Consider the following 16,379-nt stretch of genomic DNA (forward strand, 5'->3'; position numbering starts at 1 on the left):
ATCAGATGACACAACATTTTCAAAAGCTCCTTGTGAACACTCACATGTACTCTAAATCTTACATTCTAAATACTTATTTATCACTCCAAGTTAATGTTCAGCTTCCATCTAATCTGAAGCATAGTGGCTTTTCTGATTTACTTTGGGGGCTCTTTCTCTGTAATTTTGCAGAGCACGAAAATCTCCTATCACACGGTGTATGTATTTATTTACCTTTTTCTTCCATTTCCTGAGTTTCAATTTTGACCTCAGATAAAAGAGCTTCCTTTTCTCGAAGAGCTTTTTGCTCTGTGAGGTGCTGCCTCAGCAATAGCCAAAAAGTAATAGTGAAAAGTATCTGAAAGTAGAGAATTAGTAAAACAAGAATTAAGCCAGCATTTGAAGTATAAATACATTTCAATAAATACAACATTTTCTCCACGCAGAGCACAATAAATAAATCTTTCTGTTTGAGACAGAGTCAAGCAACCACTTGGTTTCAACGGAAGTCACTGGCTTTTAAATCCCCTTTCCTGAGTACGCTACATGTTTGTTGAGTTCCAGGAGTACATTCAGCACTATGCAAGGCCCTGGGGAAGATGCACAGAATAGTCCGAATTACTTTCATCTGGGCTGGAAATCAGCTTTGGCAATTGGTCTCCCTCCAGGTGCTAGTCCTTGATTTCCTGTCCTGACTGTGACAATAGCACAGTTGTAACAGGAAGACATGCTTCTTCTAGAACACTGATTGACTCTGCAATGTTCCTAATTTTGAAGAATTCTACAGATAAAAAAAACCCAAACATTTCATCCTAGGAAATATCCTTAATATTCCCAATCCTCTCTGAAAGCTGAAGGAAGAATTGTTCTAAGTGCCTTGTATATTAATATTTGTATATTAATGTTTTCTTGAGGGCTGGGGGGAAATTATGATTTTAGGGAGCTTCATTCTTCAGGGAATAGAGAGCACATAATAGTTTTTTTGTGTATGCTAGTTTTATTGAGATATAATTCACATGCCATACAGTTCACCTATTTAAATAAGGTGTACAATTCAGTGACTTTTAGTATGTTCACCGAGTTGTGCAACTGTCATCACCATCAATTTTAGAATATTTTTATCACCCCAAAAAGAAGCTCTGTAGCAGTCACTCCTTTTTCTCTCCATCTCAGCCCTAGCCAACCATTAGTTTACATTCTGTCTTCTATAGATTACCTGATCTGAACATTTTCTACATATGGAATTACATAATATGTGTTCTTTTCTAAGTGGCTTTTCTTATTCATAATATTTTCAAGGTTTATCCGTGTTATAGTGTGTACTGATATTTTATTTTCTATTACCAAATAATATTCGATTATATGGATACGTAACATTTAATTTATCCATTCATCAGTTGATGGAGATTTTAGTTGTTACTATTTTTTGTGGCTATTATGAATAACATTGCTATGAGGCTTCATGTACAGATTTAGTTTAGAATTGCTGGGTCTTATAGTAACTCTATGTTTAACATTTTGAGGAACTGCTCAACTGTTTTCCAAACCGGCTACACTATTTAACATTTCTACCAACAGTGTATGAGGGTTTCAGTTTCTCTACTTCCTCATTAACACTTGTTATTGTCTGTTTTTTGTTAATTCTAGTCATCCTAGTGGGTGTAAATTGACATCTCACTGTGGTTCATAGTAGGATTTAATAAATATTTGCCCACACTCATATGTGAAATATAAAACCGAAAGAAACAAACAAGACAAACACTCATAGATATAGTCAATAGTGTAGTGGTTACCAGAGGGAAAGCGGGGGAGGAGGGAAGTAGATAAGGGTAAAAGGAATCAAATACATGGTAATGGAAGATTTGACTTTGGATGATGAATACACAAAGCAATATACAGATAATGCATTATTGAATCGCACATTTGAAATTAATATAATTTTAATAAAAAATTAGTAAATTAAATAAAAAATAAAGTCTGAAACATTTTAGAACTAAAAAAAATAAATAAAATAAATATTTGCCAAAGAAACGAAAAAATTAATAGGAAGTGAATGAGCCATTTTCACTGTGAATAACTTTCTACTTAACTATCTATAAATATCCACTTATCATTTACCTTCAACATAAACCAGTGCCAATAATTCCTGGTAAACATGCTTAGGATGTAGTGAAATTAAGAACCAGCATGCCTACACTTCTGAAAATCTGGCATTAAACCTCTGGAAGTCACAAGAAATTGAACTATAGCTGCAAGTTGAGAAAGCAATCCGTTTCTCTAATGCACATGTAGTGAGCCTAGGAATAATTGGAAGCAGGTGGGACATGTTTGTTGGAAAAGGTGAATTAAAAGCCAAGTTTTGAAGGTGGCAGTTGATGTGGTTTGATGGATCTCGGAATGAGATGCTCTAGGAGCTAAAGAATGCCACAAAGTAGCTGAGTCTGGCTCCGCCAGAGGTGTTCAGACCTTTGAGGACCAAGGCCATATTCTTTCTTCTTTCTTTCTCTTATTTTCTGTCATAGTGACACATCTGGTACTCTGCTAACAGTGTATGTTTAATGTGCTTTTTCCTTTTTTTTGAAGCTCTTGAGTGCATTAAAATATAAGTGCAGACTTTAGTTTCACCAGAAAAACATTTTTATTACAAGTAATAAATTTATTTCCCCCAAAATATCCCTTCCCCCCCAAGAACAGTTAATTTTAAATTAGACAGGAGGTAATTCAACTAGTTAGCTGGAATGCATTTTTAGATGTCTTACAAATATTGTGCCAGGTTGTAATGGAGTTATACAGTCAAAGGATAAGGTTTTGAATTTCTCTTATAAAAATAGACTAACTTACCACTTTGTGTGTGTGTGTTTGTGTATGTGTGCTTAAGTGGCAACCTGGGGAGGAAGAGAATAAAAGAAAGGAGTGTCAGATAATGGTGACTTACCAGTGGGACTTTAGGCATGGAATCAGGTTTGGGGAGAAAGTAGGGATAGGGTACGCATGGGAGTTTCATACGGATGAATGAATAAGTGAATGAATGAAGTTGCCATGGTTCATAAACATAAGTGATTACGATCTAATTCCTGTCATTAGCATTCACCTGCTAGAATTTTTTTTCCTTTACCCCAATAGTCTTCGCAAGATAAAATCTGTTATGAACAAATCTTCAGTGTAGTCTACTCAGCACCCTACTTATGCCTGATTGCCTTGATTATGGAGTATCTGGTAACCCATAGGTGAATGTCATTTAACATAAATGAATGATTCTTTTAGAGATTAATTCTCTGCCTAAAGGAACAAGATTTTCAAGGCTCATTCAGTAATTACATGTGATTGCTTTTATTGTCTCAACACAAAGCAGCTACACAAAGGAAACAGGTGTTTTGAGTCTGCCACTCTGCTCACAAAACAGATAGAAAACAGACAGTTGGGGCACCTATAATCTTCTGAAGTAAAAACTATTAAAATGAACCATGAAAATAAATGGGCAGTAAAAGATTATGAACTTTCTAGCTATAGATGGAGACATATATAATCAGTAGAAGTCAAAAAAATAAAAGCAAGTATCACATTAATTTTTGTTGCTAAAAATCTTTTTTAGGGCATAACTGAAGAAAATGTTTTAATTAATAATCAGTGATTATCTGTAACAGCAATGTGTTCAGCCTGTTCTCCAACTGATAACTAAAAAAGTCCGTTAATCCTTTGATATATTTCACATTTTATTTTCCTATTTTCCAATCTAACTTCTACCATACTGTATACTAAAAATAACTTAGACAATATTTTTTCTTCAAGTGGAAAATATTTTCATTACTGAATAAAATCTGAAAGCATGGTGAAGTTTTTGTTCATGTTTAACTTATAGAGACCTCTAAGCAATATAAATTATTTCTTATAGTTTCACATCTATTTATTTTTGCAAAGCAGTGAATATTTGAATCTATTTTTGTATATTTTTGCTTGAATATGATTACTGATTATTGTGGTTTTGTTTCAATGGCTTGTTTTCTTGTTTTCCTATTCACTTACTTTTGAGGCAAGTTCTCCCGGCTCTTTCTTTTCTAAAAATCCTGGGACCTTTTTAATTTCCGGAAGTTCAAAACTCCATATATACTGTAATATCAGCAATAGATTTGCATAGACGACCATGAAAGGAGAGCTAATCATGGCATATTTTCTTCTGTTGCGAATCATCCAAAGAGTGCATGACCAAATCAACAGCACAAAAGTCAACCAGCTGTGATAGGTGATGCTCCAAGCCTCGAAGGAGGAAGAGAAAGAAAAAACAATGGTCAATACAACATATAGCTCCCTGCTCGTAACTTAAAAGTTATCTAAAAAAAAAATCAATAATATTTAAACGAGAGAGGAGAGAGTTGTGGTGAAATCATGGAGAGAGATGCCAACCTGTGACCCAAGAAAATAAGCTTTATAGATATCACAATTCCAGCAGATTCCCCCTACCCCCCACTTCCCACACACTATTCTTGTCTGAGAAGGTGAGAGTAGAATAGGGAGAAAAACAAATTATGAGTATTTTTTAAATGTCTTTCATCTTTAGTGCCTAAGCTGCCTGTGCCTTTCGGCTGTGGTAGCTGAGAAATACACAATGCATTACGTTGCTTCTTGTGTTCACGTATGTTCAGGGTCTGGATTTCCTGAGAGTTAAGTATATCCGTACTTAGTATTTTTGAATAAATATATATATAGTGTTCTAACAGACTTGGCTCCTTGGGAATTCTTTTTCTGTCTGTGATTAAAAGTCTGCTGCAGTGGGAAGCTTCCATGGAAGGCAGGCACTTTTAAAACATTAATATTGTGGCTCCACTAAAACAACAGAAATAGCACCAGATAAGGACATGTCTTTAATGAAGAATCTACTCTCTTATGTTGTTTTTACAATAGATTTTTTTTCTACTAAGTAACAGGATGTGTATTCAAAAAAATTTAAAACTCTATTTCTTCACAAAAGGAGACCAAACTTAACTGGCTTATTTTTAGAAAGAGAGAGGCAAAAAAGTATATACCCTTTTGAGTTCTGAATCAGAATTGTAAATTGCATTTATTGTGTTTGATATTTTAAAATAAGAATTTTGCCGTAGTATAAATTAAAGGTTGACATATAAAAATATCAAAAAATATCTAAAGAGCACAGAATTAATATTATTTAGAAGACAGAGTTTGCAATTGTCAAAAGAGCCATCTTTAATTCTGAGGAGCTGGTTCCCAACTCTCCCTCAGATATTTCAGTGGTCCTTACCAGAAGCTGAAGTTGAGTTACACACAGGTTCACCTTGACTGAACACCTGGAGAAATTATGCTTAGGTATTTTTTCCCTAAAGTTATAGAATATATTCACTTTTTATCATCAAAGATGTCCATGGGACCTCACCATTGACCACATAATTTAGAAGAGTTTTATATTAAACAAGTGTTGAGTTTCTCAAAAATAAATCAGATTTCCCATGAAAGTTTGTTTTTAGGAAGGGTAGAAATTAGACTTTATTTTCTACACATAAGCCAAAGGACTGTTCTGTAGCTGTGATGCTAGAGGTGGAGGATGTGCCCAGAGGTGAGTAGTTTGAAACACGTGTAAACCAAGCGCTCACAATCAGAAAAGCTCTTGGGAACTCTGGTTGCTTGATTCTCATATTGGTAAAAAATTATTGCAGCTAAGATGCAATAAAGTCTCACCCAAATCTAAGTTAAGATGTGAATATATAACTCTCACTATATGAAATAAAAGCAATCTATGATAATCTTGAACACCTTCAATATCACTTAGAAAAACTATCTGATATGTCCATTTCTATTGGCAAAATAGGGGACAGTCTGACTTGATAGGCTAATTTGGTAAAACTGTATTAATACTTAAAAGGAGGCTGAGTAGAAGACGTGATTTTGAAATCTATAATATAAAAATCCCATGAAAAATTAATATAACCAAACATTCTCTGCCAAGACATTGGGAAGTTTAAGACAGTTGTGCTGGCCATGAGAGGGATGGTGACGCTTCCAGCCAGCAGGACTGTGTGTTCCATTCCTCCCAACACACTCGCTGTGGCCTCTCACACCTACCATCATTGCAATTAGGGCACAGATGTAACTTTGTTTCATAATAAACTGGAACACGGAGACCATGGCGTGGACTTTCACGCTTCTTTTTTCCTCATGGCTCCTTTCCTCTTCATATTCTTCTTTCTCATCCTCTTCTTCCTCTTTCTTTTCTAGATGAACACATATTTTATATAACTATTTATGCAAATATATGAATTTTGTATAAATGTCCCAAGTGGTGCAGCTCATGTATGGTTTTAGCATATTTTTTTATTTAAGACTTGAGAAATTATTTCTAATTAGCAAAGGCCTTAGAATTTGAACAGAATCATTAAGTTCTGCTTGGTAAGTATAATAGGGCCTGACACTCACAAATCACGCAAAGAAAATTTTGATTTGAGAGAGTGTGGAGTGAAGCTTCTGAGATGGTTCCCAATGATCCCCACCTCCTGCTATTCATGCCTCTATCACCCTGGCTCTTTGAATGTGGGTGGGACCTTTGGTGGGCTTCTAACAAATAGAATATGAGAAGGGATAGAACTCTACTTCCAAGATTGAATTTAAAAAGACTGGCTTTCACCTTGAGTACTTTCTCTCACTCTCTTACTTGTTCTGAGAGAAGCCAGCTGCCATGTTGTAAACTGCCCTATGGAAGGGCCCAGGTAGCAAGGAACTGATGTCTCTGGCCAGCAGGAAGCAAGAGCTTAAGGCCAGCCAATAATCATGTGAATGGGCATGGAAGCAGATTGTCCCCAGGCAAACCCTCAGATAGGACCTCAGTCTCAGCCAGCAGCTGGACTGCAGCCTCATGAGAAACCCTGAGCCTGAGACTACCAGCCTAGTCACACCCGATTCCTGACCCGCAGAAAATGTTGTTTTAAACCATTAAGGTTTTTACTCAGTAATAGATAACTAATACAAAGAGTATACAGAAGTGGTGCAGAAAACCAACCAACCAACCAACCAACCGCTTGTCCAGAGTGAGCTGGGTGGCCCAGTTTTCTTTTAGGTCATGCTGAGGCAGAAAAGTCATGCTAAGGATGGAAAGATAAGGTAAAAACAAGAGAGAGAAAGTGTGGAGGGCAGCACTGAAGAGGAAACCAGTAATAAGAAAGCACTGGCACAGGTGTGAAGGATTTCTCCTTGAGATTCTCCTACAGTTGTCAGGAAAGCTATTTTGACAGGTGAGGTAATGAGCGACACACTAAGTAAAATGTCCTTTCTGTCTTTCTTATATTAAATAGGCAACATAAAAATGGGTTACATCCCATTTAGGGAGTTGCTTAACACCATGAGAAGAAGCATAAATCACTAAAAAATACAGTCACCATGTAGGCTCAGAAGTGAGCTTGTAAGGAGGCTGAGGTATTTCCTCCTGCAGAAGCCCACTGCCTCCCATCCTTTTAGTGCTGGAGTGGGATGCATCTGGGATTTACCTGGGGAAGTTCACGGATCAGAGACAGTGATGAGAAAACTAAATCTGATGGATTTTACAATTACTGTCATGCTACTTCTCTGGTAGTAACATTTTTGCATCCATAGATTCAAATTTAAAAAAAAGCTTTCCAGTTTTTGCTTTACTTTTGAACATTTAATTTATGATTTCAGTATGTGTGCGTTTGCCTTGTCAGCAGTCAAAATTCTGTTCATTTCTCTTCATGTTAAGTAATGTGTAAATAGGATATTTGGCTGTGACCTGAACTTCTCAAACTTTAGAAGTCACAGGTGCTGGTTCTTGGGCCCGCCCTTTGTGATTCTGTTGCCAAAGCTATGAAGATCACACTTTGGAAAGAGAAACATTCAATAAGTAAAAATCTTCATTTAAGCCCAAGATGCAAACTAAAACATATGCATGTAGGAAGCAGTAGGAAGCAACTAACCAGTACAGTGTGGTGTTCTATAGAGATTACGGGTGACTTTTGGGGCTGGGGTGTGTGTGGGGAGAATCAAGGTAGGGCAGAGGAAGTGAATTCGATCTGACCTTTCTGAGAAATATTGGATAATGTGACTAACTTTTTGTACTGATAAGTAAATGCATTGTCAGAGGCAATTGCTGGACTATACTGATAAAAAAATAATTAAAAACAGTGCTTTAGAATAAGCCTGATAAAGAATGTTAAAAAGAAAAAAAAGGAACATGAGAGTAAGCTCAGCGTACCAATAATGCAGATTGGATAGTTGCTTTATGAATTGGTAACTGACATAGTCTCTGATGGGATAGTGACACCAGCAGTTGAGTCAACTTCTGCCTTGCAGAAACGAGGGACTAGAGCTGCCAGATATTCATATTCTTAATGGGATTCCAGAAATTTCCATTTCTTGGTTAGAGCTGCAGCTTTTAAAATGTTGGTTACTATTTAATTTTTTTAAAGAAAATACTGTATAGGCCAAAAAAACCAAGTCTGAGGATAAAATCTCTACCCCAGGCTACCAATTTGTCAGCTCTAGTAACAGTCTGCCTTCCTTCAATATAATAAACTCAGAAAAAAGGGGGGGGAAAAGGCTGTGTATAAGTTTTGACCCTCACTTTGTTTTAACAGATAAAAAGTAGTTTTTGAAAACATTCATCTATTCACCTGCACAACTATTGACCATGATCACATTATCAAATTATAATTTAACACTATAAATAATTTGACATGTTTAAAATAATTTTTTACCTTTTATTTTTCCAAATTTTCCCTGAGTATGCCTCTTATTTTGTAGACAAGGATAGAACACACATAGCACTATGTTGGGGCAGAATATAGGCAGAATTTAAGGAAATGAGCTTAATTATACTGACTGTAGAAGACAATACCTCTTTTAGGAAAAAAAAAAAAAAAGGGAAAAATGAACCAGATCCAACAAACAATAAACAAAAGACAGACGCCAAGCTGAGTTTATGCCTAAAAGAAACTAAAATTCTGGGTGTGACATGCCCTGCAGAGCTGTCTCCTTACCTGTCGAGTCCTCTGAGGGCTCCCACCGGTACTGCGGGGTAGAGTACAGCTCAGCTTTGGCAGGCCCGTTCTCTATGGGAAGACTGGGGTGGATGGTGTGATAATCTACAGGATTGCCATTCACGGTCACCAACAGGCCCTGCCGGGGGAATGAGGGACAAAGGCAGACCTGTGACAGCAGCTACTGTTTTCAATATAGACATACCACCTCCTTACTTTACACCAAGGTGTAACTCAACAGTGAAGAATTGATTGAAAGCTGAACAATTTAGCCAACGTTCCCTTTAGCGAAATAAATCCTGTCTAAATCCTTTTCAAACCGATTCTCCATGGAGTCATCGCAGTAAAATGTAAACCTAATCTTGTCTCACCTCTGCTAAACACCATACAATGTGCCCTCTGTTCTCATTATAAAGTGTAAACTCTGGAGAGGGCTGGCTGAGGCCTAATGATCTGGTCTGACCTTCTCTTGAGCCTTTGCTCTCATTGCTGTCCTCCTCCCAGCCATCCCGCCAGCTGTAAGGAACTCCAGACCTTCCCTGGGTCCTGGTCGGGAGCATTGCTGCCCTGACCGCTGCTCGTTCTGCCCCACAGCCCGCCGGACTCCGCATAGGACTAATGCAGCAGGTCTCAGCTTAGATGGCACCCCTTCTAGGCGTCTCTGCTTGACGCAGCCAGCTTGCAATTCCCTTATTGTAGCACGTCATACACTAAGCACTTTCTTTTTTCCCACCTTTGTCTCTTTGGCTTTACAATTTTTTAGGTTTATATATAAGCATACACATACATATACATATATGTCTGTGTGTCCATGGACATGCAAGACTTCCTATTCAAAGTATGTAATAGGCATATCTGCAAAGCAAAATGCTTTTTAAAAATCCTCCAACATGGCTTTTTAAAAGTTTAAATACATTATGTATGATTATACTCAAGCTCATATGAGTCGGTGTTTTAACAGCAATAAACCAGATATAATTTATGCAAAACAATTATTCCAAAACATATAGAAAATTTATAGATAATTAAAGTATACTCAAAGGAGTTAATCTGATTTATGTCACTTTTACATCACTTGCACATGCATAAATAGTAATTCTAAGGATATACTAACATCGGATGGTTTGTAGTCATCTTGGGCCATAGATAAAAGCTGCAAAAAACAATGCAGGACGGCATGTTAATATGTAAGCGGAAAGCACTGTAATGTTTATGTATATTTATAAAGTCTTAGTACGCATTTAGTACACATTTCTATTCTCTTAAACCAGCTCAATGCTAGTATGTTAAAACTGCCATGCAAAATATAAAGGGACAAATAGTTGAACAAGATGTTGCTGTTTATTATAACCATTTTCCAGTTTCTGATGTTAACTTTTTTTTTTTTTGAGGTTTTTACATCTCACGTTTTACAATGCAGTGCAGAAAGATTCTGGATGAGTAAAAAAGGTATGCTTTAAAAAAATGTTGATGGTGGGGAGGGGGAGCAAATGATTATTAAAAAGAGGTAGGAAAGAGAACCCATAAACATCTGGACCATAGGTGTGTTTTTAGGCAGATTAATTATAGGAAACGGTCCTTTCAAATGTAAGCTGAAGATCTCAAATTGATTTCTTTTAAATGACTTTTTAATTATAAGAGCAAATAAGCAGTCATAAACCACATGACTACAAAAGTTGGTTGTTTTTCAAGCGTTTTGTTCTAATAGATTAAGCAGTTTGATTTTATACTCCTAAAACCCTTTGAGACCTCTGCAGAATGTGTTCTGAAAGAGTTTAGTTTTAAAGAACTAGATGAAGAAAAATTGATTTGTTGTGTGGTTTGTTATTACTTTAAGATTTTCATGCTGTCTATAACAAAATGACTATTATATGCCTATACTTTTTATCTGTATTAGTGTCAGGTGGTTTGGGTTCCCTCTAAATAATAACCATTTGCTGTGCTAATGGTTACCCAGCATTTTTGGTTAGGACTCATTTACATTCTTAAAAATCACTGAGGGTCTCAAAGTATATTTATTTATGTGGGTCCTATCAACATCTACCTTACTAGAAATTAAAATTGAGGTATTTTAAAAAATCAGCTATAAGTTCATCAAAAATTAAAAGGCCATTACATGTTAATATAACTTTATTTCCCCGCCCCAAACCCCAAATAGTAAGGAATAGCATTGTTTTATGCTTTTGTATATTTTTAAAAATATCTGGCTTCAAGGAAGGCAGCTGGATTCTCATATCTGTTTTTACATTCAATCTGCTGTGATATGTTGTTTTGATTGAAGTATGTGAAGAAAATCTGGCTTTATTGAGCTATGTGGTTGGAAAAGAAAGGAGTATTTCAATAGTCTATCCAGATAAGTATGCATAGTTTCTTCGATACTACACCAAACTCAGAAGGTTAGTTACGCTGTGGAATCTGAAACCAAAGCAATGAAGTTTTCACAGTCTCTTACATTAAAATCCACTGATATACGGGCATATCTTAGAGATACTGTGGGTTTGGTTCCAGACTACAGCAATAAAGCGAGTATTGGCAAAAAACAAGTCATCATCTTTTTGCTGGTGGAGGGTCTTACCTTCAATTCATAAAAAACAACATCGTGAAGAGCAACAGAGGAAAGTGCAACGAAGGTATGCCTGTATTCTGTACCTTGAATGGATCTTTTACCCACACATCATGATATCACATGTTGGTGATTTGCTTCAGTGAGGTATACAACTGTACCAAATATTGACGCATTTCATTACACAATATTTAAAAAGCACATTTGTTGATATTACCACTAATCTCATTGGAAAAGTACTCAAGTATTGAGAAGTTTTCAAGCTCTCAGTAGTGTATGCAAGTTTTCCAATATTCTAATTTTCACTCAGAAGTTTAAATTTTATCACATACGTTGTCAGTGGATGGGCTCACTTCATTTACTTTCTGGAAATTGTCTAACAAATATCCACATCTGAGTAACCACAATTTACTTATTATCTGTTCTTTCAAGTAAATCTGGTGTTTGGTGGAAAATGGCTAGTTCAGCTCATACTTCCAACAACCGGTCAAGTGCTTTTCATTGATAGAATTGTCATACTTTAGTATGTGACACTTTGTGTTGATTTCTCATTTTGTCACACAGAATGTTAAAGAGATGTGTGCTCTAAGGTTGAGATTTAAGAAAATTAATAAGCATTTCTGGTTCATCAAAGATATTCTTAAGTGGAATTGGCCTTTCTGCTTTGTTTTCTGCAAATGTGTGTCCATGAAGAATTGACCACAGCTGTGGGGGTTTGTGCCACTGCCTTGAGTTTGTGCTTTTGTACCATCAGAGCAAACGTTAGCATAGTGGAAAGGCAAATATTTTACCTATTATTAAAAAACTCATTTTGAGCTTGTGGATTGTTGTCAAGGGTCTCAGGAATCCCCAGATGTGCACAGACCTCACTTTGAAAACTGCCGTGCTATACTCTGTAGATGTCATCATTTATAATATGTGCATGATGTGATGAGAGAGAAAAAAGGGCCTTTGGAAATTCTCAGACATCTTAGGGTACAGCATTTGCTCCGTATTGCTGTTAGCTCTCTAACACAGTTCATTCATTGTTCCACATTTTCTCAGTACAGGACCATCAGGCTTAGAATAAAACCATGTGTCAGAGAAACTCACCCACCAACAAATAAATCAGACAATCTACTCTTCAGTTCTTTAACATGCTAGGAAGGAAAATGCTGACCCCATCCAAGAAACAAAACAGTATTTGTCTTTACAGCATTGCAAATGAGCCATTTTAGACGTCAGTATTGCATTAATTGAGTTGAGTTCAAAATGGTCAATAAATGATCAAAATGTTATATGAATTACCCAATTGTTACTCACTTTTCCTTGTCAATCCATATTGTTGCCTCAAAGTAGTAAAAGACACTTAATTGTATTCATATAGATTGTTTTTATCTTCTCTAAGTGGTTTCTTGAGTTATTACTATAGCTGTCTACCCTATGGAGTGAAGTTATTTTCTGCAATGTTATTTTCAACACTGAGAATTTCACCACCCAGTAATAACAGATGGCTTAATTATTTTTTGTTTTAAATACAAAATTATTTTTAAAAAACTAAGAACATTCTTTCCCTTTAGGATTAAAAAACTTCAGTAGCAAGCACTGGAATATGTAATATACATAGCCCTGAAATACAAAATGGTGTCTTGTAGAGTATGCTAGAGCCGTGATATTTCCTTTGGAAGCGGTCAGTGCCCCTCTTGAACAGTGCTCTCTGGTACTGAGACATCAACAGTACCATTGAACCATTTCTATAAACTGTAAGCAATCTGGGTTTGCATATGATATGATATAACTCATATTCAGCAATATAATCTGAAAACAGCAAAATAAAGCAGGAAATGAAAATTCCTTTCTTCGTGCCTTACTTTTCTCTCGTCGGTTGGGTAATGGGATGCATACCACAGGCTCCGCCTCCTCTTAGCCATTAATTGGATGGGGCCACAAGCCAGGGCTCGGTCCTCCTCTTTGGTCTTCTCATCCTGCACCTAGAGACACAGAATAGCCTTCAGGACCAGCTCAGCTTCCCAGAGCAGTTCCCTCATAAGCCTGAGTGATCAGTGAAACTTTTCATCTTTGCCTCAATATGATTATTTTTAAAGTTAATATGTAAAATATATGAGACTTTATCAAGACACTTTAAAAAATGACAAAAATGCTGTCCTTTAAATGCTAAGCTCATGCCTGCTACTAAGCCCCATAAATTATAGGAATATGCTCTAAGGTTAAATATCCACACCCTCTCAATATGTATTCTAAACTGCACTAGAAAGCAGCTATGTAAATGGTTCTCACAGGAAGAGCTTTCAAAAAAGTGCACCATTAACTATGGAACCCAGCCACGGGCAATCTTTAATGAAGAATAAATTTATTAAAGGCAGACCATCTAGAGATTACACACAATATTAAGCAAGAGCATATGTAAAGCACAGAAATGTGGCCTTGCCTAATGAGACATTGAAATTAGACAGTTGGTCCGGGAGAGATGTTTAAGAGAGGGTGTAAGAAACAGAATGCAGTTGGGTGATTTAGTTTGGTTTTCCAAAAAAGATGGCCCAATAAAAAGGGTGTTAACACACCATTGATACTGGAGCAGAGGGAGGAGACATAGTCTTATTGGCCAATTTCTGGATTCCATTGTGCCAGCATACAACACCCATGGGAACACTCAGATATTTTGGTGGGAACTCACACTTGCCAGGTGGGAGCCCATATATTATAACATTTCACTCCGGACACCTGCTACTTTTTCTTTTTCAAACATGTATTGTAGACTTTTACCTCATTTGTAGGCTGGCATTTTTCATGAAATGTACCAGGTCATCTGGAAGCATGATATAATCAGCCACCTGCCTTCCATCATTGCCTCAATGAGAAAGTCCTGCGTCCTAACCCATTTAAAACACAGACCATCTGAAATGTTGACACTAGTACTCATTACATTCTGGCTCTCCCCACGCCTCCAGACACTGCAATTTGTAATACCGCTGTTAACTGTGTGGTCTGAACTTAGATTATCTTCCTAGCTGTCTGCCTTCCTTCATCCCCAGACAACCTATAGCTAAGGAAGCCAAATATTTCATAGGCCTAAGGAGCTATAGCAGCTTTCACCTTTATGACAGCGATGGTACACAAGTTCCCGCCATTCTGTGAGACTGCCTGAGATATCACAGAGAAAGCTAAGGGTAGCAGGACCTCTTATAAACTTGAATGTCTTAAAGCAATTTCCATTATTTGCAAAACATTGTTCAGAAATAGTTCCCATAGCCATAGGAGTTTTTGTGGAGGAAGCAAACACAACAAACACTTGAAAGAATTTTACTGGCACACTCAAATTTCAGAAGAGAATTGGAGGAGCATGTAGCTGGTGATTTGGAGTCCTTATGACCCATGAAGCATTCTGTTACTATGCAACTGCCATCAGTGAGCCCCAAAGAAAGACGATATGTGAGAACCCTGTGAATAAGGATGGCTTCTGCAGCCCTCATCCCCCAGGCCTGTCTGCACAATGGGGAAGCGGTTTCACACAGGACAGGACAGAGCCCCATTTCTGCAGGGAGCACTTTGGCTGGGGATGGACAGACACATGCATCTCACTGAGTTTCATTGTACTATCTGACTCAGAGCTTGTTTACTTCTTTTGGACTCTTTTTCTCTTATAGAATGTACAGTTCCTCCAAGTAGGAGCCTTGCCTATAAGTCAGTGCTCTATTTCAAGATCCCAGGTTAGTGTCTAAGACAGTTGGCTTTCAACAAATATTTGTTGACTAACTGAGTGAATTAGACTGTGGGTGTGAAGACAGGAAAGGGGAAAGTAAGCAATTGCATCAAGGCCCCGAGCTAGAAGTGGTTCAAGAGGAGTTGTGACTGATTGCAGACTTCCGTCCAGCTGTGCTCAACAGAACCTGCTGCTGACCTGTGAACTCCCCTGGCAAGTGGTGAATAAAAGGTGTGACAACCCTGTTTACACTCATGTAATAATATGCTACCTTACAACTGAACTTATAGTTATTTAGGTCCTGTCATGCCTTTAGAGGTTAGAGATTTCAAAAACTCCAACTATGTAGTCACTGAGACCCTAGCTTTGTTTTCAAACATTAGTTTGAACCTGATTTCTACAGTTCAGTATGTGTGTGATTTCAGACCCCTTGACATCTCTAACCTCATTTTCCTCATCTCTAAGATTTCAGACCACTTTACATCTCTAAGCCTTTTCTTCAGACTTAGTTAGTGGATTGAATTAGATAATAAATGTAAACAGCCTAGCATATGGCCTGGCCCATAGTAAGTGCTCAACAAAAGTGAGTCTTTCATTCTCCTCACCACCTACCATTTTTAGCAGCACATGTTGATATTACCAAAGGGAAGCGAGTCTTTGTTCTGATAGTATTTGTATTTACTTAGTACTCTTTGTAGAATCAAAACACTATAAGCAGAGCACAACAGTTATTTTGGGATATAGTGTTGCTTAGTCAGCAGTTAATAGGAATAAACAATTTCACCTGGAGCTTCCAGGTTACTTTGCAGACAACATCATAAAAACCTTTTTATCCTTACAAGGGGCTCTTGCAGCCAAATGCGGATCAGAGTTGCCAGGGTGTAGTACATCACCAGCAGGAGGATGGGGTTGGCGTGGTGGTACCATGAGAGGTCTGGGTTTGCTATGATCTTCCATGTGCTGGAACAGTCTGTTTGAATTACTGATTTTATACCAAACAACCTGTTTAAAAACAAATAAAAATATTAAAAAGATGTAATAAATATCTGTGTCCCTAACACAGAAAAAAAATCTTGTTTTTAATACATTTATAAGCTATTCTATTCTAGATATTTCATGACTCTTATATTATATTATAATATAA

At 37.0% G+C, this 16,379-nt stretch overlaps 1 protein-coding gene across 6 annotated transcripts in view; it reads right to left on the bottom strand.

Moving 5' to 3' along the window:
* PIEZO2 (piezo type mechanosensitive ion channel component 2) overlaps window positions 1-16,379 on the bottom strand; it is a 378,661-nt gene that overhangs the window by 93,916 nt on the left and 268,366 nt on the right. For 5 of the 6 annotated variants that reach the window (XM_015595756.2, XM_015595757.2, XM_015595758.2 and 2 more), the window contains exons 8-14: window positions 16,075-16,237; window positions 13,386-13,505; window positions 10,087-10,125; window positions 8,973-9,111; window positions 6,052-6,200; window positions 4,003-4,233; window positions 214-337 (exon numbers count right to left, since the gene is read on the bottom strand). In XM_015595756.2, the coding sequence (XP_015451242.1) occupies window positions 214-337; window positions 4,003-4,233; window positions 6,052-6,200; window positions 8,973-9,111; window positions 10,087-10,125; window positions 13,386-13,505; window positions 16,075-16,237 (965 nt within the window). The remainder of the gene's footprint in view (window positions 1-213; window positions 338-4,002; window positions 4,234-6,051; window positions 6,201-8,972; window positions 9,112-10,086; window positions 10,126-13,385; window positions 13,506-16,074; window positions 16,238-16,379) is intronic. The other variant, XM_015595755.2, reaches the window with a different exon arrangement.

Source organism: Pteropus alecto, unplaced genomic scaffold (assembly GCF_000325575.1).
Source record: "Pteropus alecto unplaced genomic scaffold, ASM32557v1 scaffold146, whole genome shotgun sequence".
Taxonomy (NCBI): Eukaryota; Metazoa; Chordata; class Mammalia; order Chiroptera; family Pteropodidae; genus Pteropus; species Pteropus alecto.